General features: G+C 41.0%; 1 protein-coding gene across 1 annotated transcript; it reads right to left on the reverse strand.

Annotated features, from left to right (window-relative positions):
• Positions 1-21,133: 21,133 nt before the first annotated feature.
• LOC121344228 (filaggrin-like) lies at positions 21,134-22,108 on the reverse strand. Its single transcript, XM_041419999.1, has one exon. It carries the CDS (start codon positions 22,106-22,108, stop codon positions 21,134-21,136), a length of 975 nt encoding a protein of 324 aa, XP_041275933.1.
• Between the last annotated feature and the right edge of the window lie 2,929 nt (positions 22,109-25,037).

The raw sequence follows: 25,037 nt of genomic DNA on the forward strand, positions 1-25,037 counted from the left end.
CAGGTGCGGGCGGCGCCGAGCCCCGAGCGCTGCCCTCGGGCCGCGGCGGGGACGTGCGGGGGACAGCGCGATCCAAAGGTCACGGCGCTCCCGCTGCCTGCGGGAAAGTAGCGGGTACTTGGAAAGAAATATTGCCCCGCTTTATGAAATCACCGCTCCCCGAGGTCCTGGTCCCGGGCCTCTCCAAGTCCACAGGAGTGTTGGAATACGTTGATACCATTTTCATTCAACATCGCGATTTTTTTTTTTTTTTTTAATATACATCGCGTTTGGAGTCACTAGAGATTGTCCGCGTGGAAATCTGCATCTGTCTCTCTCTTCTCTATAATCTTGTATCTGCGTGTGCTGCTTTGTAGGGATCTCTCTGATGTGCACACAAGCTGCATATGCTGTAGTTTTAAACATAGAACACTTTGTCTTTTATATTTCCTGTAAGCATAAAAATAAGCTTAATCAAATTCTTTTCTCCTTACTTTGCTGGTTAAAAAAATGCATTTATGCTCTAACATGTTAGAAGTAAGGCAGTTGTGCCAAATGCCAGCAAAGGGAAGGGAGGGAAGCACACAACCCACAGAAACAGGCAAATCTATGTTTTTATTGGAAAAGGGACACATGCTGCCCAGTGCCTGGAGGAAGCAGGGTGCACACTAACAGAGCAATTTCATTTTCTCTCTTCCCAACCTCATAAACAAATGAAAATTATTGCAGTGGACTAAAACAGTTCTGAACCCAGCCATCATCATTAATGTTAGAATGCTTTTAGCTGAATACGGCCTCACGCTGGAACAAGCAGGCTTCATACATTTTTGTCTTTCACATATCGTGGACTAACATTGAAACCTCCAGTCCTGTTCATCACAGTGGAGTGTGAGGGTCAGAAGTTCAGAACAGTTTAAAGCTGAATTATTTACCACGTGCACACACGACACACTCTTCTGATTTCCACGCTGTTTTTTCTCCCCCCTTGGTTTTCTCCCTTTTGAACAGGAGAGCCCTGCCCAGTGTTATTTGCCCTGGTGGAGCATTATTTGCCCAGCATATATGGTTGGCCCAGAATCTGATGATGAGAAGAAGTCTCAATGGGACTGTTGACCTAACAAGTAGCATGTCAGTCTCCTGGTGGCATTTGAATGTTCTCGCAGCGAAGCTTTGAGACAGGAGAGAGCATAAAGCAGAGATTCTTTGGAATCCTTAATTAGACACAGTCATTTTGGAGTACTGGCTTCTGCTGCTATCCTCCAGTGCCTAGTACTTTGTTTTGTGACCTTGAGGTTAAGGATACCAACCAGCCCTGTTTATTTTTTAATAAAATCTTACAGTTATGTGAGACAGTTCTAGGTTTTATTTATTTTTAGCATAAGTGCTTCCATCTTATCTGCCTCACAGGTTTATAGTAAGGATTTAGCTAATATTTGGACAGCACTTTTAAGCTATGAAGCTCTATATGTCTATTATACTGACCATTTTCTGCATTTTCATTTTAGGAAGGTGCTTCTGTACTCTCACTTCTGGAAGATAGAGTTCAAATCTTGACTTTAGTTTTCCCATCAAATTTTGTCAAATACCTGATTTACAAATGCTGACACAGGGTCAGATTCTGCATTCAGTTACAGGTAATGAATTTCAGAGAATTTCTTGATCCTCAGTGACTTTGCTCTAAATCTAAACCAGTTCGACTCAGAAGTAGCATCACAATTTCATATTCATGAAGAATAAGCATTTGATTACATTGAATATACCATTATACTTTAATTTTCTTGCTCCAATTTTATTTTAGTAACTTCAGTAATTTGAGAAGAAACTGCTTCATTTTATATTTTTTTAATTCCTTTTTTCTCTGTTCTGATTCTGAGAAAAAAGCTGGAGAGTTTTGTAGAGAAGGTCAGGGGACTGAAAAGTTATTGGGGGCATTCTGCTCCTGATGAAGTGAAGCAACAGTCTGCAAGTTTTTTTTAAAATTAAAATGAATACCTGGATCTGGAGAAATTCCCCATGCTTGGCATGCTGTTCCTGGCACTGGAAAAGATCCACTGCCGCTCCCATCCTTTCTCAGCATTTGGGAAATCCTGTCCCTACTCTTACATAGTTTGAGTTTTAAGGGAAGCAAACCTTTGTCCACATAATAATGCTGAAAATAAGGATCTTTGCAATGCTAATGAAACAAAATGTCTATTTCCAGAAACACAGATATTCTGGGGTGAGGGGTTTATTTGGATGGCGCTGTGGTTTTTTTTTAATAGAATCTGTTACAGGGTTGTGCTTGACAGGCTGAGGATTATTTGAAAGAATCCCAATTTTGGATTAGGCAGCTGATAGCCTGCAAGACTTTGGTGGCTGGTAAATCTTGCTCCTCTGAAAGAAGAGATTTCCTCTTTTAGCAATAGATCATTATGTTACAAGGCGTGTATTAGAATGAGAATAATACAACTTCCCCTGTCTTTGCTGATCATATCAAAACTAATGGCATCTTGAATTGTCAGAGCATCAAGTCCATCTTCTGATAAAATATTGGAAGACACACACAGATCTATTCATCTTATTGGAGATTTCATTTTAGTCTGAAAAATATTTGATGACAATGCCATTAGATTGTGGGCATGTATCACAGGGACCAGCATAGTAGTTGAGGAGTAGGATTTTGCAAAGGGGTGCCTATAAATATTTCTTACTTTGTGGTAAAACCTATCCCCTAGGTTTGTACAAGCTTAAGGAAGTGAAATTATTATTTCTTTTAAGGGATTCAAAATATAATTTTTTAGATTGCTACTAGAGAATTCTTTTTTTTTTTTTTTTTTTTTTTTTTTAATGCAGGTTAAGCCATTTCAAAGGTAATGAAATTTCATCTCTGAATGTGTAGCCTGAGATTTTTCTAAGGCATAGCCAAAGAGGAATATCTGCTACCCAGACCTTAACTGGAAGGTTTCACTTCTGCTTTCAGCTAATGAAGATCTCCTTAATTATAGGTTTACGACATAGATTCTAATGTCAATGCATTAATTTTCTGCTGTCTGAAAATGTTAATAGATCTGGTAGAATATCTAGAAAATACGGTAGTAGATATTTTGTATATTCACAGGGTTTAGGGGTTCTGAAAAAGTCAGTGGAGATTTGAAAGATATTTTAGGGGTTTTTTTCAATCATCTATTTTTATTTATTTGATGTATAAAGACTGTTTGCTTCTGCTTTAGCATTCATATATACATATCTGTTACAATTATCTTTAGCATTTAACAGAAAGATAATGCCCAAAGGAAGCAGGAAACGGCATTTAAAGTAATTTTTATCTGTGCAGCTTGAGTTAATTGCCAAAATATGAATTTAAGATGGATTAAAACTACTAACCTGTGGAATTTATTGAAAAAAGAGTTGACTTCAATGGGCACACCATGTTAAATGAAATACCTCCTTCCCTGAGCAAATCTTTTGTCTTTGGCTGAGCAACCAAAGCTGCTCTCAGGGGTGGGAAGTCAGAGGTGGCAGGTACAATGTCCTGTCACCGGGAGTGCTTAGAAAAGGATTCTGTCCTTCATACCTCCCAAATCATGCCCACCTCCATGTCATTTACAGGGTAGTCATCAAGGCAGGCAACTATTGTGAAAAGAATCAACCTTCAGACAAGACGAGGAGTGTCAGATCATCACTGTTTGGTTGATAACCTACTGAGGGAAATGATTGTACCAAGAGATGAGGAAGTTATGTGGTCATCCCCCTAAGAGCTGACCATATACCTGTATCTTTTTCACAAGGGGATTATATTCTAACTCCTCAACTCTACATATTCTTGATTTCCTCAGGCATTTGGCTCTTTAACCTGACCACAAACTGTTTGCAGACACACACACGTCTCTGCAGGCAGAGGTTATGAAGTCATTTGCTTGGAATTGGTGAAATAAAGATTTGTGTGATTTTAGGTGTATGAGCCAAAACGTCCTTGTCCCTGACTTGTCAAGGGAATGAGAAGAGTCTGATCCTCTAAGAGCAAGCAGTATATTGAGTTGATTTCTCTTAGCCATGACAGAACCATTTGCTAAAACTTCCCCCAGAAGAGAGAAGTGGGTTCTGCTGGAGTTGTGATTGTGATTTCTGATGGGCAGTAATAAAAGTAAGATCTATTTCACTATACTGGCAGAGTCTAGAGCACTGTCTTGAATTATTTGAAAATCTCTAATGGTTAGGGATAGCAAAAGTCAGGTTTTTGTTGGACTTCTTGAAAGTTTATGAAGGTTCTGTTTAACAACTTTATTTCCAGTCACCTCTAGTCCCACTCAGTCACATGGAAAGGCATTTTCATTGCCATTGAAGTCATTGCATCAGCTGCTTGAGTTTCATCAGAGTAACTCCACTACACTGGTTTATGAAGGAGGATGTGGGAGGAATTGGACTTTCAAGGTGATTTTAGAGGGAGCTGTGTTGTTTGATTTGTTTGTCTAAAACAGTAACAATATGTTTCCACCTATTCCTCATAATTATACAGGGAGAACTAAAATACATGCCATTTTGAACTGAATGTCTGTATTAAATTAGTTTGACTTCTATTTTTCTACCATCTGTGGCATAACTAGAACAGAGAGTGAGAACAAAAAAATATAAATGACTCAGTCACATTTCCTTTAGGAGAGGCATCATGCCCCCCATTCTTGTCAATTCCAACTCAGAATATTCTGTGATTCTGGTAATTTTAATTGTAAATAATTCATTTCAGCTCTGAATGAAGCAGTGGTATGACACCCTGGGCACAGAGAAGAGATGTTCTATCATTTAATAGAGGGACCAAAATAAATGCTATAATATTTTGGTTCAACTTATACACATGATTTTTCTGTATATTTAGATGGCCTCCCAAACAATCTCAGAAAAATTCTGAGATGTAATTCAGCTTAATTAAATACTGAATTTTCCCTGTAAATGTTAAGTACCTCATAAACCTGACTGTGGAAAGAACCAGAAGCAGGTTCACAGAGAGGAAAATGAGACAAGTAGGTGCTGCTGAAGCCTCTCAGAAGACTTAGTGGCCACCTGCATTAGTTGCCACTGATAATACAGGGAATCATATCCAGGCTCTGGAGTGAGATGAAGACAGTGCTACTCTCCACAGCCTTTGTTTTCCTTCTATCCAGACTGACCAGAGAAGGTCCCTTCAGACCCATAGAAAACTTGATAGGGGAAGGTTGAGGATATTGTGGGCTTTTCTGGGGATAGAGCTGAGGTACAGCCAGGCCTGCCAGCATACCTTGGAGCCTGGAGACACTCAAAGGTCTCACATACCTTTAGACACATATTTTAGAAGGTCTGATTTACCCCAGAGTTTACAAATGAGGTAGGTATTTGAGGCAAGCAATTGTCCCTTCAGTACCTTACAAAGCATTAGGGGAGTTCATCCCCACCCTGAAAGGGAATGGCATCTTTGCTCTGACTATAAAAAGAAATTTTCCTTCTTTAATGTCTCGTAAAAGTCAGTTTAAAATTACAATGATGCTTCTGGTTTTTATTTGGTTAATGCTTTTCACAGATTCTGAACATTATATAAAAGTCTTTTTTAACGGATTCCTTTAGGAATCAAGTTTTGAGCAAAGGCCAAGTGTTTCTATCACTTATCAAAGAAATTATACAGACTCACGTTTACACATAGCACAGGTTAATGGTGAACAAATGGAGGAATAAGTAATAAAGGGGCAAATTATTATTGCTGAGTGACCTGAAGTGCTTAATCATGGAATCATAAAATGGTTTGTATTGGAAGAGGCCTTAAAGATGATCTAGTTCCAGTTCCCCTTCCATGGGCAGGGAACCTTCCATTAGGTCAGGATGAGCAAAAGCCCCATACCTGGCCTTGAATAGTTCCAGAGATGGGGCAGCCACAGCTTCCCTGGGCAGCCTGTGCCAGTGCATCACCATCACAGTAAAGAATACCTTTCTAATATCTAATTTAAAGTTACCCTGTTTCAGTTCATGAAGAGGTCAAAATAAAATGAAAAAATTCTGAACATTAGGTTAGTGCAAGGCAGTACAGTAAAGCATGAAGACAAGAGGCTGTGCAGGGTAGGAGCTCTTTTTGGAAGACAAGGACTTTGAAAAAGATTTTGGTTTCTTTTCGCATAAACACCTCAAAATGAAATCTCATTGCAATTCTGTTGCTAAAAGGGCAATGCAATCCTGAGATGTAAAAAAGAGTAATACCAAGCAGATAAGAGGATTTGATGTTGCTCACATGCACAACATGGTAAGGCTACTGTTAGGAACCGTGTCCAGTTTTGGTGTTTGCAGTTCAAAAGCAATGTGGAAATAGTAAGGGAAGTTCAAAGGAAAGGTATGAAAAAGGATTCAGAAAAGAAGCATGACAACACAAGGCATAAGCAGCTCAACTTATTTAGCTCATCAGGGAAGCAGCTGAGAAGTGACTTGGTCACTGCAGGTAGGTACTGACCCATGGAAAAGACACCCAAGAGTGAGGAGCTGCTTTATCTACCTGACAAAGGCATTACAGGACCCAGTGTTTGCCAACTTAAGTCAGACAAATCCACTCTTAAAAGAAGAAATGTTAGGGCAGAGCCCTAAATAATAACACTGCTTGCCCTGTAAAAGCTGTCACAGGTAGCGATGTTTAAGAGGATGTTAAATAAGTAATTTTAAATACTTCCTTTCATATGCCTTGTGGAAAAATCTGTACATCTTTCTGTGCATGTGTGAGTGGGAGCCCTGTCAGGATGTTGGTGGCAGTTCCTTGTCTCTCACTCTGAGAACCTGTTATTCCTCCTATTCCTCAGTCCCTTTTGAATCTCCAGGCACACCAGCACTGCCAGGGTTGCTCTCACCATACTTGTAACACCTACAGTTTCAAAATAATAGAATAATTATTGGCAAATAATCACTGTCTTTTTTTTTTTTTTTGCTTTAGTGAGGTCTTCCAGACTGTCAGGAAGGATTTATTTTTTCTCTTGGATGAAACTGGCCACATATTATCTTGGTTATTTGGGAATTGTTTCATTTTTCTGCATTCATCTGGAGCATCAGAGATGCCTTGGATGGCTTTTTACCACTGTTCTGGACTGGTGCAGACCCACCCTCCTCTCATCATAGGTGCCTCAGTGCTTTATTTTCCTTTCATATTTATGGTAAAATTAATCCCAGTAGTTATACTGATTAGGTCTTTTGCCTCATGTCAGATTGGCAGGGTCCTGAAGGTTACATGGTGTCTCCAGCGCTTAGGGCACACTGTTCATACTGGAATCACCTAGATGTTTCTCACTTTGTCCAATTGTGCTTTTGCAGAGGTCTTGAGATTGTTGACAGGTTCTTTTTGTTCCATACATAGATGTACTCTCCCAAGGACTAAACTCTTGTGTTTTAATTTGGGGGTTTAAAATAGGGAAAAACATTTTGCTTGGAGATATATAGAAAATCAGGCTCTCAGCTCTGTTTTTAAATGCTAGGAAACTTAGTATAAATGGTTTGTATAGTCAACAAGGATATGATTAACAATGTTGTGATGAACATTCTGCACAAAATTTTTGCATTCAGAGGCTTTTGTATCCAAAAAGAGTGATGTGATCATCTTTCTGCCTTCTTTCTTTGAACAGTCTATAGAATTTCCCCTGGTAATTCTTGCATGGAGCATAAATCTTACAGATGAGCTAATGAGAACATTTACAAACAAACAAATGCAAACAGTCAAATCTTGCTTCTCTTATAGTATTTCCTGGAGACTCTATTGCATTCCTGTCTCAGTTATTTGGAGTAATAATTAGCCAGGTTGATTTTCATAATGTTCTCTAGGTCTAATCACAGCCTCGTGAGCATAGACTAAAATCCTGGCACCGACTGAGCTGTAGGAGGGTTTGGTTGTGAATAACCCTATTCAGTTATATCCCTTGTGCAGAGCATGGGTTAGCAGGCTGGGGTATGTACACAGCTACATGCATGTAAATAGTGAGAACGGTGCCAGGGAAGTATTCCTGAATTCCTCAGTATTTAGGAGAGAAAAACATTAGCGAGAGGATTTTTTTTCCCTGCCTACCTCTTTTGAAGCTTTTTTTCACAGTAGCCAGAGGGAGAAAAAAACACATTATATGAGTAAATTGTCTGGAGAATGTAACCAGAGCCCCAGTAAACACTGAGAATGAAAACCCATGCGAGTGCGTATTCAAGCAAGTATGTGCAAAGATAGTGTTTTCCGGGAGTGCTCTCTTGGACGAAAATTCTGTTTTGTAACTAAATAACTGGGGAGAAGCCGGGGTTTGGCTGAACTGCCTTGTGTTGGGATTTTCACCAAGGTGCCCTGACTTTCCCCTTTAATTTCTCTTCCCCTCTGCCCCAGCGTAATGTGTGTGGTTGTGCCCAATACCCTGAAAAAATTCAGATGAAATCTGAGATCCCTGATGACCAACACTGATTTTCAAACGATCAGACTCAGACTATGATTTTGGAGTGGTAGAGCTGGGATATTTAAAATTCTATTCTGTCAAAGGATGATTAGTACATTAATTTGGGCCATATTAGTACATCTCCCCTGTGTTGATGGGAGGATAGACCCCCTTTCATGTTTAATCTAAAGAGGGATTGATGACTGGCGAGGTTGTCTCACATAGGGACATCTGCCACTGAAATAAATGATGAGCTCAGAGAGTGAAAATGTTTAGGCTGCACTCTCTAAATGTGGATTCCTTCTGTGCCGAAGGCAATGAAAGCCCTTAGGTAGCAGCTCTGTAGATTTTTCTCACTGTGGGCAAAAATAAGGGGTTTTTTATTATTTGTTAGCCCAGGGCTTCTTTCTTGAAGTTGCTACGGGTTGTTGATGCTGATTTCACGTTTCATAAACAGCCAAGTCATGTTCAAGAAGCAGAAAACTGACCTCAGAGATGACATAACCACTGGAGGCAGAGGAAAACAGCAGCATTGCCGCTGAACGATGGTGAAAGAAAAGGGCACCTTTCCTGAGAGTTTGCCAGCAACTTTTACTTGATGTGTGAGTTGAGGACTTCTGTGTTAGAAGAACAGTAAAGTACCTTTGAATTAGAACAGACTAGAAAAGTTGCTTAATGTGCTTTTTTCACTCTCTTACTTTTAACCCACTGCTGCAAAATTCCTTCTACCTGTAACGAATAATTTAATTTGGAAAGGCAAATAAGAGCTCATTAGCTGATGCACTGCTACAAAGTAAGTGAGCAGGCTTTATGCCTAGGGACAAACTTTTACAACCATTTTGAAATGGCACAATACAATGCAATAAATCCCATAGCCTGTTCAGTGAAGAAGAGGGGAACACCCTCCTTCCTATTTTACTTGGATGCAAGTTTATGCATCTTGAAACCCTTTGTATTTGAATATTAGGGAAAGGGATACGTTCCAGGGGATCACATACAGATAAATTAAGCATGAAGGCTGCCAACAAGTAGTCATGTCTGTTGTGTTTTCTATTAAATTCTCTGTGCATTGTGGCTGGACAGACTCACCCTATCTGAGTGCTCTCCATCATACTCATCAAAACAGAGGCAGAAATATTCCTGAAAAGTATTTTTCTTTACATCTCATTCTATGTCTGGATATTTTGGGAGATGTTTCCTTCTGTCAAAAGGTGGTTTGTTACTAGTCTCACTGTTATAGAGCGAGTGTTTAATATAAATGTCTTTTTACTTCTATAATAGACATTAGAAGAAGCAGACAATAATAACACATCTAATAGGCATTAGAAAGAAAGAACTTATTTACTGTGAGGGTGGTGAGACCCTGGTATAGGTTGCCTAGAGAAACTATGGGTGCCCCATTCAAGGCCAGGTAGGATGGGAGTTTGAGCAACCTTGTCTAGTGCAGGGTGTCCCTGCCCATGGCACAGGGAGGTTGGAATGAGATGAGCTTTAAGGTCCCTTCCAATCCAAACTATTTTATGATTGTATGATTATTTTCCACTAGGAATCTGTCTTTTATCCAAAATATTATCTTAGTGATTTTCAGAAGTAATCTACGTGATTTTTGTGAACACCCACCTTAGTTTCTGGCAATGATTGCATGTAGATGTAAAGCCCAGGCAGAAAACTCTCAATAGTGACTGGAAATCACAGGTCAGGACTCTCAGTGTGTTACAGCATCAGGTCTGTACATGTTATAGCTAAAAATTACAGTGCTCGAAGAATAGATCTAGAAGGTATCCAGAGGCGCAGAAATTATATTAGTGTCTTCTAAAAGTTGCCTTTAATTTAAGTTTCAATTCAGTAATGCATAAAGTATTCAAACTACAGTAACTTACTACTCATTGGCAGTGTCTGAAATTGTGGCAGTTTCCACCTTCAGTGGTTGTTTTACTGTTACCCCAGATCCACATGAGCAATGCAGATTTATGACTTGTGAATCAAATAGTAGCATGGAGCACATCAGGCACTTGGTGCAGCTTGGAGCAGGTTTTCTTCAACTTGGGAAGCCAAACAGGTATCATGGCAGGCATGACTGTGCTGACAGGTGTAGTCCCTTTGGCTTCAATGGAGAGTTTTGTGTGTGAGCAGGTGTTTGCTGGCTGGAGCCCAGGGAAGAACCTCTGGGAACTCTTTATTTCGCATAGTCCTTTGGCTGTAGGCTTGCAGACCCTCACTCAGCATTGAGAAATAACAGCAATAACCTCTCATATTCCTGAAAATGGAGCATGTTTGGCTGCTCTGGCAGGCATCATGATTGGCAGCATTTCCAGGCAGGTGACAGCATCACCTTTGCACTTGGGGCCAGCACAGGCAAATAGCAGGCACCAGCTTCAAAACAGCCCGAGGGAGCTCTGCTCATGATTTGTACTGGGCAGCCTCTGGATGCAGGACATGCACAGCACCGAGTGCGCTGAATGCCAGGAGTTTGTGGGGTTCAGAAAAGGCTGGGATGAATTCCCAAAGGCAAAACGTCAGTGGAGAGATGATGAACACAGAGGCACTGTCGCTGGCCTAAGAAATCCAACTGCTGCAGTTGGCTGGAGTGAGGGAAGACATGCCAGTGAGCTACTCCTGCATGAGCTCCCTGTCATGTTCTTCTCAAGGCATCCTCCCTTGGTCCCTGCCATGCAGGGTACAAACAGACTTCCGATTTCAGGTGGGAACCTAAACCTGAGGAAAGCTTTTGGTGGTTGGACTCTTCTGGGGAAAAAGTAATGTTTTAACCCAGTTGTGGATGCCCCATCCTTAGAAATGTTCAAGACCAGTTTGGACGGAGCAGCTTGGTCTAGTGGAAGGTACTCCTTCCCCATGACAAGGGATTGGAGCTAGATGACCTTTAAGATCCCTTCCAACCCAAACCATTCTGTGATTTTATGACTCTCTAGTCTTTCTACCAGCATTCCTCAAGGACAGTTCAGGCTGTCTGGAGGTGCAAGTGAGGCAGTAGGTCTGCACTGCAGGGACATGGGATGAAAACATTTCAGCAAGAGACATCAGGGAGTGAGGGTTTTTCCTAGCTGAGATGCTTGGCAGCTCTAGAAAAATGCTAATTCAGGGAGCCAACTTGTACTTCTGGGAAAGGACTATCAGCACCTCTAAAGACATCTCATTAATTCTTAGTGGCAAAAATGGCCCCTTCAGAGACACTGACATTTTCTTGCAGATCCCCTCCAGCACAAATTGTGACTCTTCTAGAGATACTGAAGCATAAGAAACTGAGGCTTAATTCCACCTATATTAGGCTATCAAAATTTATTCCAGAAAAAAAAAAACAACCTTGAGGTTTATCCTTACTTTAAGGTCATACCTTCAATATACTTTTAACTGTGGGGAAAAAAACACCTTCAGTTTATTTCCTTTTCTCTGAGAAACTCAGCATATGAATAACGTACTTAAATTACTGTGGAAATGCAGCTAGGGACATACTGGAATAACTGCTTTGAATGTGATTTGATTGGAGTTACACAGTGATTCTAGTTTAAAAAGACAACTTTAGCACAGTTGGCGAAGGAAAAAAGATCACCTACTTTGATATTTGTCCTATGTCAAAATCTTATTTCCTTTCTCTTCTGCTCCTCTGTGACTTCTTCCCTTGCACCTTGGCATCGCACGATTTCCAAGTAATCCCCACCATTTTCAAAAACTGTTTTAAAATGGGAATGCTCAACTCACTATTGAATTGTGAACTCACAATTTGAGGCTGAATCTGCAGGCCTTAACGGAGATAAAATCCGTATTGACTCCGGGTCCTTTGATGGCATATGGCAAATGTCACTTGAGTTATTAACAGCCAAACAATAATGGGCTCTGTTCCGTATTTGAGGAAGCCTTTACCAATGAATTGGAGGAGATTTCTTCCTAATCCCAGATGCTGATTAGTTTATATTCTGATCCACACAGTTTGCTAACCTTTATGATTTTTATACTAGCTAAAATGAGTGCAGAAGGTGTTACTCAGCCTATAAATGGCTAATAATTTTTGAAATTTAAGATTAGAAATGTACATTAATATGCTGAATTTAAATCTAATCCTCACTCATCAGCACAGACTATTTCAAGGTATTTGTTACTACACAGAAAAAAATCTTTGTCTCTCTCAGAATTGACCTTTATATTTCCTATTCCTGTGCACCAATGGCTGTTTTAAAGAGCAATATCTGGTTATGCACTAGGGATGAAACCTAATCCTTTTGTCCTGTGAAGCTGGGATTCCTTCGTGTCAGAAACCCTCAGCCAGAAAAGCACACAGGTGTCACTTGACTTTCAGGAGTAATCCCTTTGGTCTTTGGCTACTCATGTGGAGTTAGGCACATGGGTTAGCCTGTCCAGGGCTGGAGTTCCAAAATTAGCTGCCTCCAGCTTCTGCTTTTCACAGGACAGTGGTGTTGGTAAAAGTGAGGTACTAAGGCCATACTTTCTCCAACATGAAGCAGAGGGAAAAGGAAACATTTTGACATTAGGGTCAGTGAAAAACACTGCATTATCTCTTCCTTGTGACACTAATTATATATCAAGACTCAAACTCAGGCTCATCAGGGATTTTACCTTTAACACAGCCATTCCCCTTCTGCCTGGTGTGGGGGCTGCTATTCTGGGAACTGCATTAGCTGTGGCCCTGAGCTGTTTAGTCATTCACCCAAACCCTTGGGTTTTCTGCCAGCTCCCAGTAGTATTTTGGAAGTCACTAACAAAAATGTTTTACAAACCAGTGGGTTTCAGTGCAGTGTGTTCCAATGGTGCCCATGTGAGGAGGACAGGGCACCCCATGCTCAGCTGTGAAATGTGAGATTGATTTGAGCATAGACAGTGGATCCTGTAGACATATATCAGGCCCCTGAGCTCTAAGTGGTGTTCTGAGTAGAGATGGGGGGACAGTGGTTGCAGGGGAGGAACTTTGTTTGTCTCAAGTGCATGTGTTGCCCACCCAGCAGCATCCCACGCTCCAGCAGGTCAGATTTTTAGCAGAAATTCCCAGCACCTTTGTTGGAGTAGCTTGGAAGGATGCTGTGTTTGCTGGGGTGTGCAAGGGGTTAACCCCAGAGGAAAGACTTATTTATGTTTATTCCTCAGGGATGGGAATCCCTGAGGTGAAGCCATTCTGTGAGAGGGTCAGCAGGAATCCCTTAGGTAAGTTACGTTTGTGCAGTCGATTAAAAGTCTCGTTTAATTGTATCTGATATACAGAGCATTTTTCCATCATTCTTCTTTGAACCCACCATGTACACGACCCTGCCATGTGAGGTAGAAATAGACTTGTTCTTTCTCTGAACAGTGGGATGTGAAATGCTTTTGTGATCTCCCTTCCATAATGGACAAATGCCCTGCGTAGAGTTTCAGCAGCTTGTCGTTCCTTCAAAGTAGTCTACTGGGGGTGGGAAAAAAGAAAAACCTGTTGGAGATACGGAGTTATAAAATATTTCAAAACCAGAGAATTAATTGAATTTTTTTTTAAAAATAGAAACATATGTGTGCTTTCAAGATGTTTTCTGTCAGATTCCAGTGAATCCAGAGGGAATAATTTGGTAGTAAATCATATTCACAAAACAATAACCAAATGTTGGGTCATTACATTCAAGGAAAGCCAGATGTGATCTGAACCAAAGAGTGGTTTCATCCAAATCCCTGAATAATCTAGCCTATCACAGTTGTACTACTGCTTTCCATAGAAGTTTTGACTGCTGAGAAATTCTCTTAGGTGCAAATATATATCTGCATATATTTTTTTTTATTTTTTGGGGAAACAATAATAATGGAAGGGTTTCATAGTTAAGCAAGTATTGAAGTTTCTAATTAAGTAATTTGTATCTAAGTCAAAGATGAAAAATCCAATAACTGTAATGGTATATAAAGCTGCTGAAAGTTGTTTTAAATACATGCATCTATAAAGCTTCATAGGTGGATGTCTGGCCCAGCTTTCTGTATTCAAATAAATCCCTCTCTTTCCTCTATGTGTTACCCCATCTTATGTCTGTCACAGAGCACTGGGCTGAGTCAGGCACTGGGATCCTCCCTGTAGACACAAGCAATAAAAGCACTAATATTCGACCTTTTTTCTTTTTATTAAGCCTTCAAAGTCACAGAAATTCTGGTGACTGATGAGTAAGTGTATGGTTCCAAAGATGGTCTGTTTTAAAATACTTCCCTGGCTTTATTGGCAGTTTAGAATTTAATCATGTTTGCTACTGAAAACAATTTTTGACAGAAAAATGTGATTTGAAGTGAATGGGGAAGTATCTTCTTTTGTCAAAACTTTCCTCCCCCCCCCACCAGTTTTCAGCATTGACAGACATAGAAAATTTTCCAGTCCCTTTCTTCAGAACATTGTTATGGTGAAGACTATATAAAAATCGAAAGTATATACTAAAAGACAGGTTTTCTTTTCCTTTGGTATTTTTCATCCGCTGCAATATACTGTATATCTCAACTCCTTTGAAGTCAATGGGAGCCTTTTCATTGATTTTAATGGCAGCTGGATCAGACCTTTAGTGAAAAGCGATGTACAAAGGCGCTGTGCTAACATCAGACTAGAGACAAATCCTTTCAGGTGAGTAGCACCTAATGGCAGCCTGGGCTTTGCCAGGGGAGGATGATGCCTGCTGGGGCATGATTTGTTTCCACTTTCAGTGCTGGGCTATATGCCACCAACCTTTTGCTGCCCAGACCCTGCTTATTTAGCATGGGAGACAGAAAAGACTATTTTTTTACAGCAAGTTGAGAGTGAGTCTTGAAATAAAATAGATGCAGGAGACTAGTAAGGTTATGGTAAGGCCAGCTGTATGGGGAGAGGCTGTCTATAATTGAGAAAGCTTTGCCACATTTGATTCTGGGAAGGGTGTTCTTTCAATGTGGTGTGTTTTGATAAGCGGTATGAGAATTTTTAAAGTCAATAACTTGGTTTATAAACTTCAGCTCAGCTGGACTTAATCCTGCAGCTAGCAAATCCACAGACCAAGTAGCCCAGCTGTGTCCTCATTTGTTAAGATCTTAAACCCAAGAAGATGTCTGGGATGCTGAATTATTTTTTTTTTCTTACACATTTATGAAAAGCTTAATAAAGGCAGATAGGAATAAGATGTGCTGCAAACCCAGCTCTTTCAGCAAAAAGAAGGAGAGGAAAGAGAAAGAGATGCATTTAAATAATATTTAGGTTGGCCCAAATTTGGGACCTATGTCTGTAAACCTTATCTCTGCCTCAGGAAAAATACAGCAATCAGGCTGATTAGTGGAAGCACATAAGCACATGCCTACGGCTTCTTTTCTTAGGTGTATTTTCCTAAACAGGAGTACTTTACTGATTTAAGCCTGTGCCACATCATCGTACTTTACAGAATGAGACTCTCACCTGTCACTCCTGAGCAAAATCTTTGGGAATAAATCCCAGGGCTTGTGTGGTTCTCTGTTAAATGAAACTGTGCAAATTTGAGCATGCACACAGCCCATGACAGAGCTGGGGCTGTAATAAAATCTTTCTCCTTGCAGGGCTGAAAAATTGTCAATAATGTTAATTATTTTATAGTGCTGTCTATATTGTTAATATTGCATATTGTTTGCTATAACATATTAATAAAGGCAATAATAATTTAAAAAAGAGTCTCAACATGGTCCTGTTTAAGTCACATATACTGCAGCTGTAACTTCTTTTTTTAAAGCCATCCATTATTTGTAGCACCTTTTAAAACTGTTTATCACTTTATATTTAGCAAATGCTGGTATATTCTTCTCTCCTTCTGTTTCCAGCTATGTTAATATGGCATTTTTTGTTTACTTCGGTGCAGATGGTGAGATGTGTAAGGACAGCTTATACACAGACCTTATCCTGATTCCCTGTGAGATCCATATGAATTTTGACCACTGACTACAATGACAGCAGAAGTGGGCCTGGCATGAGAGATTGCAGTATTGCTTTGCATGTAAAAGAGAGACTGAATGCAGATATTTATGACTACAGAAAACATAAATAAAATTGGAGCAGCTATTTTATTTTTCACTCCCAATCATTTTCTAAGGGGAAGAGAAAAATAAGTGCATTTCATTGAAGTAGGTTGCATATAAATTTTAAGTCAATGGAAGGAAATATTTCCTCATGCTGTACTGTAGACAGGTTGTTAAGATAATGGCTGCTGTGGGTCAGAGACCCAAAGTAATTTTCAAAAGCATTCAGTAATTTTGGGGCTCATGGTCCCAAAATAGTCAGGTCTCATACTGAAGAGCCCTGAATAATTCCTCTGGCAGTAATACAGTCTTTCAGAAGGGACATCACACACTTTTTCAGGAAGCTCGGATGAAACCTGGCTCCCATAGAGGTTAAAAATTCCCTTACTCTCCATGGGATAACAGTTTCATGCCCAGAAGATGCCGTTGCAGGTTAGAGTGATACCACTATAAATTGTTGGAAAACAGCAAACGATGAACTAGGCAGTTATGGATGATTTAGGATTTCTGTCTGAAGCTGTAGGGATGACCCCATGATCTTACTGAGTAGATAGGCAATTAGCTCTCTGCTGACTGCATGTGCTTCCATCAGACTAGGGACTATCATTCAGTGTTAATGATTGCTAGCCAGGTGCAGGCACATGTTTGGTGAGCTGAAACCCTCCTAAGGTAGGATGAAAGCTACAATTCTGGCTGAGCTCTTGGAGTATGCTGCTGGAATGAGTCAACAAAGCTGTGCAGAGCCTTGGTTGAAAGATGTTTTAGTCAACTTGGCTGATAACCTCATCTGGCCAACTTGGTCAATAATCTCTTTTGGCCAAAGCTTGAATAGGTTGTTGTTGCTCATCTCGTCCAGCTCATAGTACTGTGGTCTAGAGTATATTTATATGAGGAATGTGGCAGGAAGAGTTGTCCAGACAAGGTCAGTGGAAGATGATAGAGCAAACTGGCCTTCAGCAAAGACCAGTGGGTTAAGAAAGAATGTTTGGGTTTAGCTGGAGAATCCTGTACTCATTATGTGCTGCCCCACTGCCTTCAAACACCAGGCTTTGAACCCTGACAGCATTAACATCACTGCATTTGTTAGAAATTGTACCCTTCATTGCCTACATCTGGAAAATTGTTGGAGTAAAAAAACTTTTGGGTAAAGGTTGGGATCAACATTTTTGCTAACTTCTGGCACAGGGAGAAAGGGAAGTGAGCAAGGTGGAGGTGAGTGCACTTACTCCATGTGTTGTCTGTGCATTTAGTCATTTTAGATTGCCAGCAAAAAAACCCAATGGATTTATAAAGAAGGGAGAGGGAAATTGCAGCATACTGTTTGTCAGATTATAGATATTTACTCAAGTAGGTCAAATTTTGCGACTTATCTGCTTATCAGTGCCTGTCAAAAAACTAAGCATAGCTTTAAAAGTTTCAGTATTTACGCTAATGTAAAAGTGACTGGAAGATCACTGGCTTTTATTTCACCACCTCACAGAAATGATAATTGCCACAAAACCCTACTGTCTCAACAAATCCTTCCAGTATCTTGTAACCCTGTTCTTGGTATGGCCACAAGTGATGCTCAGACAGCTCTCCTGGGAAGCCTTGCTGAAACCCATGTTTGTGCAGGAGTCCGCACACAGGGAGCTCATTGTAGGTCTGGGGTCTGAAGACTCATTATATTTTAAAAAAGCCAAGGTGTTAGGCTATTAAATATCAACAGAATGAGACTCAGCTATATTTCCCAGGATAAATGAGCACATTTGCTTTAATATTGCCATGTTCACATTTAGATTTTCTTTCTGCAGTTTTATTCACTTATTTTCTAATTCAGAAAATGCACTAATTTGCAGGTTTGTCAATTCCTAATGAATTAAGGTGCTTTTGCTGTGTAGTAAAATTAAAAACCACAGACTAGCAATATCTGTCCTGCAAAACACCCTCCTTAATTAAGCAATAGGACATGTAAGGCTGTATATTTCTGAGTCATTATGGCACACCTCATGTTGTTTTATAAGGTATGAAATCTAATGCAGAGTGACCACCCAAGAATTGTAGTAATTGCCCTAAAAACACTGCCTGGAGTGCCTGGTTGCTATTGCGAAATGCAATCAAGATGTAAAAATAAGGATTAAAGAGAGACTTATGCATGAAAAGAGCCCTCTCCACTATGGCTGTTGCCCTCCACAACAGCCTCTAACTCTGTCTTGTGGAAAGTTTTAAAGAATGTAACTGAATGGGGAAAGTGCAATTAAAGGTTTGTAAATTCCTTGTAAACACCAAGGTGTTCCTGACATCAAATTGTTTAAGGGAATTAAACCCCTTGATAGACAGGATCTCACATGCTTGCCTGAATTCTTTAGGTTTTTGTTTAGCTTTTTACAGACCCTCCTTGTTTTCAAATTTTAGCTAGGATTTTTTTTTTTTTTTTTTTGCAATTTAGTTAATCACTTCTACATAAACAATAATTAAATGGCAATCACCTTGGAAACTGGCTGCAATATTAATCTTGAACTCAAATATAGGGTCTGGTACAGCCAATAAAGCAATTAACCCAATTTGTTCAGACCATAAATACAAAAGATAAAAACATTTAAAATATCAAACCTTAGTAGAAGCAAACTTAAGCCATATTTGTCAAGTAGTTATGTTCTCTGCCAGTCCAGGGAGTATGTTGATGTGTATAAAGTAATCAGTAAACACCCATTCTTCTGGGCTGTTCAGTTTAGAAAAGGATATATGGAGTCCTGTGTAGTTGTGGTGGATACCACGGGGTGTTTGAACCAGACCAGGAGTTAGGAAAAATAGTGATTACAGCCTGCTATGGATGGAATAACTACTTTTGATATGTCCTAGTAGCATCCTGCAGTGATGCAGCCAAGGGGGAATACAGGTAAATGTAGTTTACCCCCTTCTAACTTGGGCAGTGCTGAGTTTATACCAAATGGGTAAGGATATCTATATTTTTATTTATTACTATACCACTGGAATGATGCCATTAGGGTTCCTCCCAAAAATTCTGCAAAACGCATCAGTTTAAATGGATGATTTAGACTTCCCTTTAGGAGCCAGGAAGAAAAAAGAAAAGGTGACTGACAGCCATAAATACCTTTGCTGGAAACTTTCAACCCTTTCAGCCTTCTTTCTTCTTTTTTCCTTCTCCATTTTCGTTTTGAATTTTCTTTAATTGAAACCTCTGTGGCAATTCTAGCCTTCATTGAGCATTGAAATGCCAATAGAGCTGCTCTATAATGGAGGGCTCTGTAGCAAGACTGTACAATAATATCCTGGTGCAATATAACAGTAGGTAGCTGGGGAATGTAATCGATTTCCAAAAGAACTGGAATGACCCTCCTCACAGACATGCAGTTCTCCCAAACTCCACTGACTCCAGCTCCGATCAGTTCTGGTTCACTTCCTTCCTTAAGAGAAGGATGTTTAATCTTACCAAAGGCCAGCATGCAGCATTTTTCCCTCTCTTTTTCGCTTTAAATAGTGTGTGCACCATTATGTCATCATCTTTATTAACCTGCCACACTTCACCCAAATGCGTTTATTGGGGTATATTTATACAGATTGTAAATGTCAATACTTGAATTATTTCTTTGGAGGACAGTGATTGTGGTCTAACAGCAGATGCCTTCCCTTGAAAGAGGGGGGAAATGAAGCAGGTACTGAAAAGGGAAATAACTGAATTTAAGAGAATTCAGGATTTCTGCCACACACATCCTGCATTTCTGTATGAAGGAGTTCCAATCAGGAGAGCTTGCACTAGGAAAGGCCCTTGGTTATGCATTAACTTTTAACCTCACTATGTATAAGCAACAGCTATGATATAGTTCTGCTTGGGCTTTAATGTGCCTTTCAATTTTTAAGAACTTTCCTTCTGAGATGCACTTGTTGTTGGAAACACGCATACACATGAATATTTACAGTTCTGGAAAGAAATTTTTCGTCTCTGTATGTATCCATATATAGAATCAGGATCTAAGTAAAGTTAAGGGACTATACTTTTGTTGTTTTTTGATTTCTGGATCTCTACACAACCTATAAATGTCTTTGAATGGGCAGCACAAAACAGGCTTGATGTTCAGAAAAAACTTGACAGACCTTAAGATGTATTTTAAAATATTTCTTATTTGAGTTATAGGTGGCAATGCAAAGGATCAGAATTGTCAACATTTTCACCTTGTAAATACCTCTTGTTTTATATCAATATAGCACTTTTTAAATTAGAGATTTTATGGAACAGGGCTCCTGATTTAGCAAAGATTTTGCCCTCACTTTCTGTTTCATAATGATCTTCAGGTTTCTGAAATCTCCCCTTACAGGCAGAAGCACTGTCAGTTCCCTTTTATAAACAGTTAAACATAATTTAATTTCAGATAAAACGGTGAGACAAACTGAACTCTCCTCTTTAGATCCCTCTTATGCTGCTGCCTGTGATAAATACAGGGTTTATTATTTCCTCTCTTTTTTTGTTTTCTCATTTCATGCCACACTCACCACTGCCTGTGTCTGCGCTCTGCTCGCTCAACCTCTGCTACATTCGGTGACATTTAAATGGCGTCATAAGTATCCACTTTTTGTAAAGCCCATTTCAGTCGCACACTTGAAATTCAAAAGCACAAACTTGAAGTGATCAAGAGGAGCACTGTTTGCCTTAATTTGGCTACAGCGATATCGCTTACATATTTACTGAAGTACGAAAATGAAAGGATTCGTGTTTTTTGCAACTTGGAGGCATTTCAGAGCGTGTGAAAAGCTCGCGTTATAACAAAAAAAAGGGTGAAAAAGCAAGGAGAGAAAGGTCAGAGCAGCGCTGAGTGCGGCTGTCGGGCTCCGCTCTCGCTCTGCCGCGCTCCGGGGGCAGCGGCGCTGGCACTGCGGGCTGCGGCCGCCAGAGGGCGCGCGTCGCGCTGCTGCTGCCGGCCCGCTGCGGGGCTGCGGCCCCTGTCCGTCCCTGCCCGCTGTCCGTCCGTGCCTGTCCGTCCCTGCCCGCTGTCCGTCCGTCCCTGCCCGCTGTCCGTCCGTGCCTGTCCGTCCCTGCCCGCTGTCCGTCCGTCCCTGCCCGCTGTCTGTCCGTCCCTGTCCGTCCCTGCCCGCTCTCCGTCCGTCCCTGCCCGCTGTCTGTCCGTCCCTGCCCGCTGTCTGTCCGTCCCTGTCCGTCCCTGCCCGCTGTCCGTCCGTGTCTGCCCGCTGTCCATGCCTTTCCGCTGCCTGTTCCTGTCCTGTCCGTCCCTATCCGCTGTCCGTCCCTGTCTGCTGTCAGTCCCTGTCTGCTGTCCGTCCGTCCCTGTCTGCTGTCCGTGCGTCCCTGACCGCTGTCTGTCCCTGTCTGCTGTCTGTCCCTGCGTGCCATCCGTCCCTGCCTGTCCACTGTCCATCCCTGCCTGCCGTCCGTCCCTGTCTGTCCAGTGTCCGTCCCTGTCCGCTGTCCATCTGACCATCCCTGCCTGCTGTCCATCCCTGACTGCAGGCTGTCTTCTGTCCACCTCTGCCTGCCCCTGTCCATCCTGCCTGCCTGCTGTCCATCCTGCCTGCTGTCCATCCCAGCCTGTTGTCCATCCTGCCTGCTGTCCATCCCAGCCTGTTGTCCATCCTGCCTGCTGTCCATCCTGCCTGCTGCCTGCTGCTCGCTGCCCATTGCCCACAGGTGCTGATCTCAGCGTGTTCCTTGCCAGGTTCAGCCTTAGGGACATGAATCCACCCCTCAGATCATTCTGGTGACACCCCGAGCCTCCTTCCCCCCTGTCCCGCTGTCCCTCAGGCGCTGATGGGTTCATGGTGTGTTTTTTCCATAATAAATAAAGCGTTCAGGGACTGAGGATCTTTGCAAACCTCATCACCTCCCATTTCCCTGGGTACCTGCTTCTTTCACCTGCCTTCTCCAAAATAAGAAAGGACAATTGTATCAATCTTCTCCTTTCTCCTGTGAAAATCCCAAGTCCTTTTAAAACAAAATGTTATGCTGCACACACAGTTCACCTTAATAACAAGAAGGAGAAGATGAATGGTACCTGAGAAGTATTTATCATGTCACTGGTAGTGCTATTGGTGAGCAAGGGGCACTACAAAACTACCTTGACCAGAACAGAATTAAAATGTGCCAGTTTCCCTCTGTTTGGGGAGATGAGGGAGCATGAGGGAGCTTCTGGACAGTGTTTTAAGTATCTGTTTGCAAACAACTGTTAGAATTGCAGGTACATATTTAGTAGCTTTAATTCAGTCTTTGAATCTCCCAGGATTTGTGGGTCAGTTAATAAGGTATTTTGTGTTTGTCTTCAGAATTAAACCTGAATACTGAGGTTTGGGCACTTCTGTGTGGAATGATCCCAGCTCATTGGAATTGGAAGTTCAGAGTTACACAGAGCTTGATGAATGTTGCTGTGTAGGTCTTTACTGATGATGTTTGTGCTACAAACCCAGGGTATCAGTCCCAAATGTCAGTACTGTCCAAATCTCCCTTCCTTTCTTCAGGTGGCCAACACTCTGTTTTCTGTTTTTCTGTCTTCTCCATCCAGAGATGGCCTTGTGGGTATAAAGCCTGGAAAGCTTTTTTTGGAAATGAACACCCTTATGCAAATTGTTGCTTGAAAGAGAGCACAGACCTACGCAGTGCAGGTTCAGACTGAGCTCTCACTAAGATCAGCTGTAATGCTTTTCTAAATACCAGGAAGGTTTGCAGAATGGACAGGTATGCTGCATTTATTGATATAAGCTTTTGGAGACCAAAAGATGAATTTTGGCATGTCAAATGGCAGTGGAACCATTTCTGTCAGTCACAAATCCTTGTTTGGATTTAAATTATTTCTGTTTAGCTTGCCCAAGTCCCTTCTCAGTCTGCTGGAGCCCCCAGGTTAGCTGACCACTAGGATGTGGGCACTGTGTTGGGACCACTATAAAGGACAGCTTGTTGAGGTGGATCCAGAGGAGCCATGAAAATGAGAGGGCTGGAGCACCTCCCCTGTGAGGGAAGACTGAGAGAGTTGGGATTGCCCAGCCTGGAGAGGAGAGGCTCCAGGGAGACTTTCTAGAACCTTCCAGTACCTCAAAGGAGCTGAAAAGAAATCTGCAGAAGGACTTTTTCCAAGGGCATGGAGTGGTAGGACCAGGAGGAGTGTCTTGAAACTGGCAGAGGGCAGGTTTAGATTAGGTGTTAGGAAGAAATTCTTTACTGTGAGGATGTGAGGCACTGGAACAGTTTTCTGCTGGAAGCAGTGGTTGCCCCATGCCTGGAGGTGTTCAAGGCCAGGTTGGATGGAGCTTTTGGCAACCTGGTCTAGTGGAAGGTGTCCCTGCCCATGGCAGGGAGTTGGAATGAGATGATCTTCAAGATCCCTTACAACCCAAACTATTCTATGATTCTATGTAAAGAATTACATCTTCAGGTAAGAGGAGTTTTAGCCTCATGGGACAAAAAGGACATAAAAAGTTTCTGATGTTATTAAACTAAGCAGCCTTAGTCATCATGTGGCTGGAAAGCACCTGCAGGAATTGAGTTTTGAAAGAAAACAAGGTTAGTAAAAAACATTTGAGGTAGGACATACAAAAGGGTAGAGGTTATACGAATTAGAGGTGCCTGTAATCTTGTATCAGTGCACTCAGAGGAAAGGATTGGCTTTCATATTTCTTCAGCTGAAGTAATCAAAAAGTAGAGCATCAGCCAGTGGTATAGCTGCAGTAGGCTGAAAATCATGTTTGTATCCTAAAGGCCCAGTGACTTCTTGTGAAACCATGTCTGCTTAAAATGATGAAGAAAACAATGTTGTTTGGGGAAATGTAAAAGTTTAGAGAAACAAAACCTTAAAATATTGTGCTTCTGGCCTCATTAATTTACATAGTATCTCTTCTCTGAGTCATAATCTTTATTAACAGTCCAGGTGCTAATTTTATCTGGATTGAAAGAGTTGGTATGGAACAGTCTGTCCTGTTTAGGATAGAGGGTCTGACATAGTAAAGGCCAGGACTATGTTGGCCAGAGAATGTTCTAAAGCATGGATAGGCACTGGGATTGGATTTACCTTAGCAGTCTAACTAAAATGATTAGTTACTCACCTCTAAAACAAGCTTACAAAGGGCAGTTCCTGAATATTGCAACAGGTTGCTCAGGAAAAATATTAAAGTTGTTTTTAGGTCATTGGATGGCTGCATGTAGGAAGTCTTCTGTGAGGGTGGAGTACATCTGCTTTTTGTGGACTTGCTGGATATATTGCCATTTACAGTAGTTGATATAGCTGATTTCCATGGTTACCACACAGAAGGATTATTCACCTTGTTTATAATTTTGGTTGCATGTTTAGAGAAAGAGAGGGATAAAATGCATATTTGAGAAGTGTAGCCTGTACTTAACACATAGGGGTCTTGTAAGGTTAAATTAGCTAATATTTTCTGCTTTGCTTTGGAGATGTAAAAACTACTTATGCTTTATTACTGTTATTTTGTATTTTTTTTATGTGGACAAATCTTGCCAGGTTTAAGAAATCACATTTCTTAAATAGCTTAACCTTTCAGACCTGCAGGAAGAATTTGTATTATGGAAAAACCTTTGCTTCTAAGGAGAACACAAGACAGATGATTCAGTAATTAAGGTGCTGAGCTGCACCTCAAAAGATCTCATTTAAGTTTCTGGCTGTGAGGAATCCTTCTTCACAGTAAGTCACTTTATGTTGGACTCAGTTTACCCTCAGTGGAGGGCAACAATTTCTTTTCTCA

Source organism: Onychostruthus taczanowskii, unplaced genomic scaffold, assembly GCF_017590055.1.
Source record: "Onychostruthus taczanowskii isolate IOZ18803 unplaced genomic scaffold, ASM1759005v1 scaffold11, whole genome shotgun sequence".
In the NCBI taxonomy this organism is placed as follows: domain Eukaryota; kingdom Metazoa; phylum Chordata; class Aves; order Passeriformes; family Passeridae; genus Onychostruthus; species Onychostruthus taczanowskii.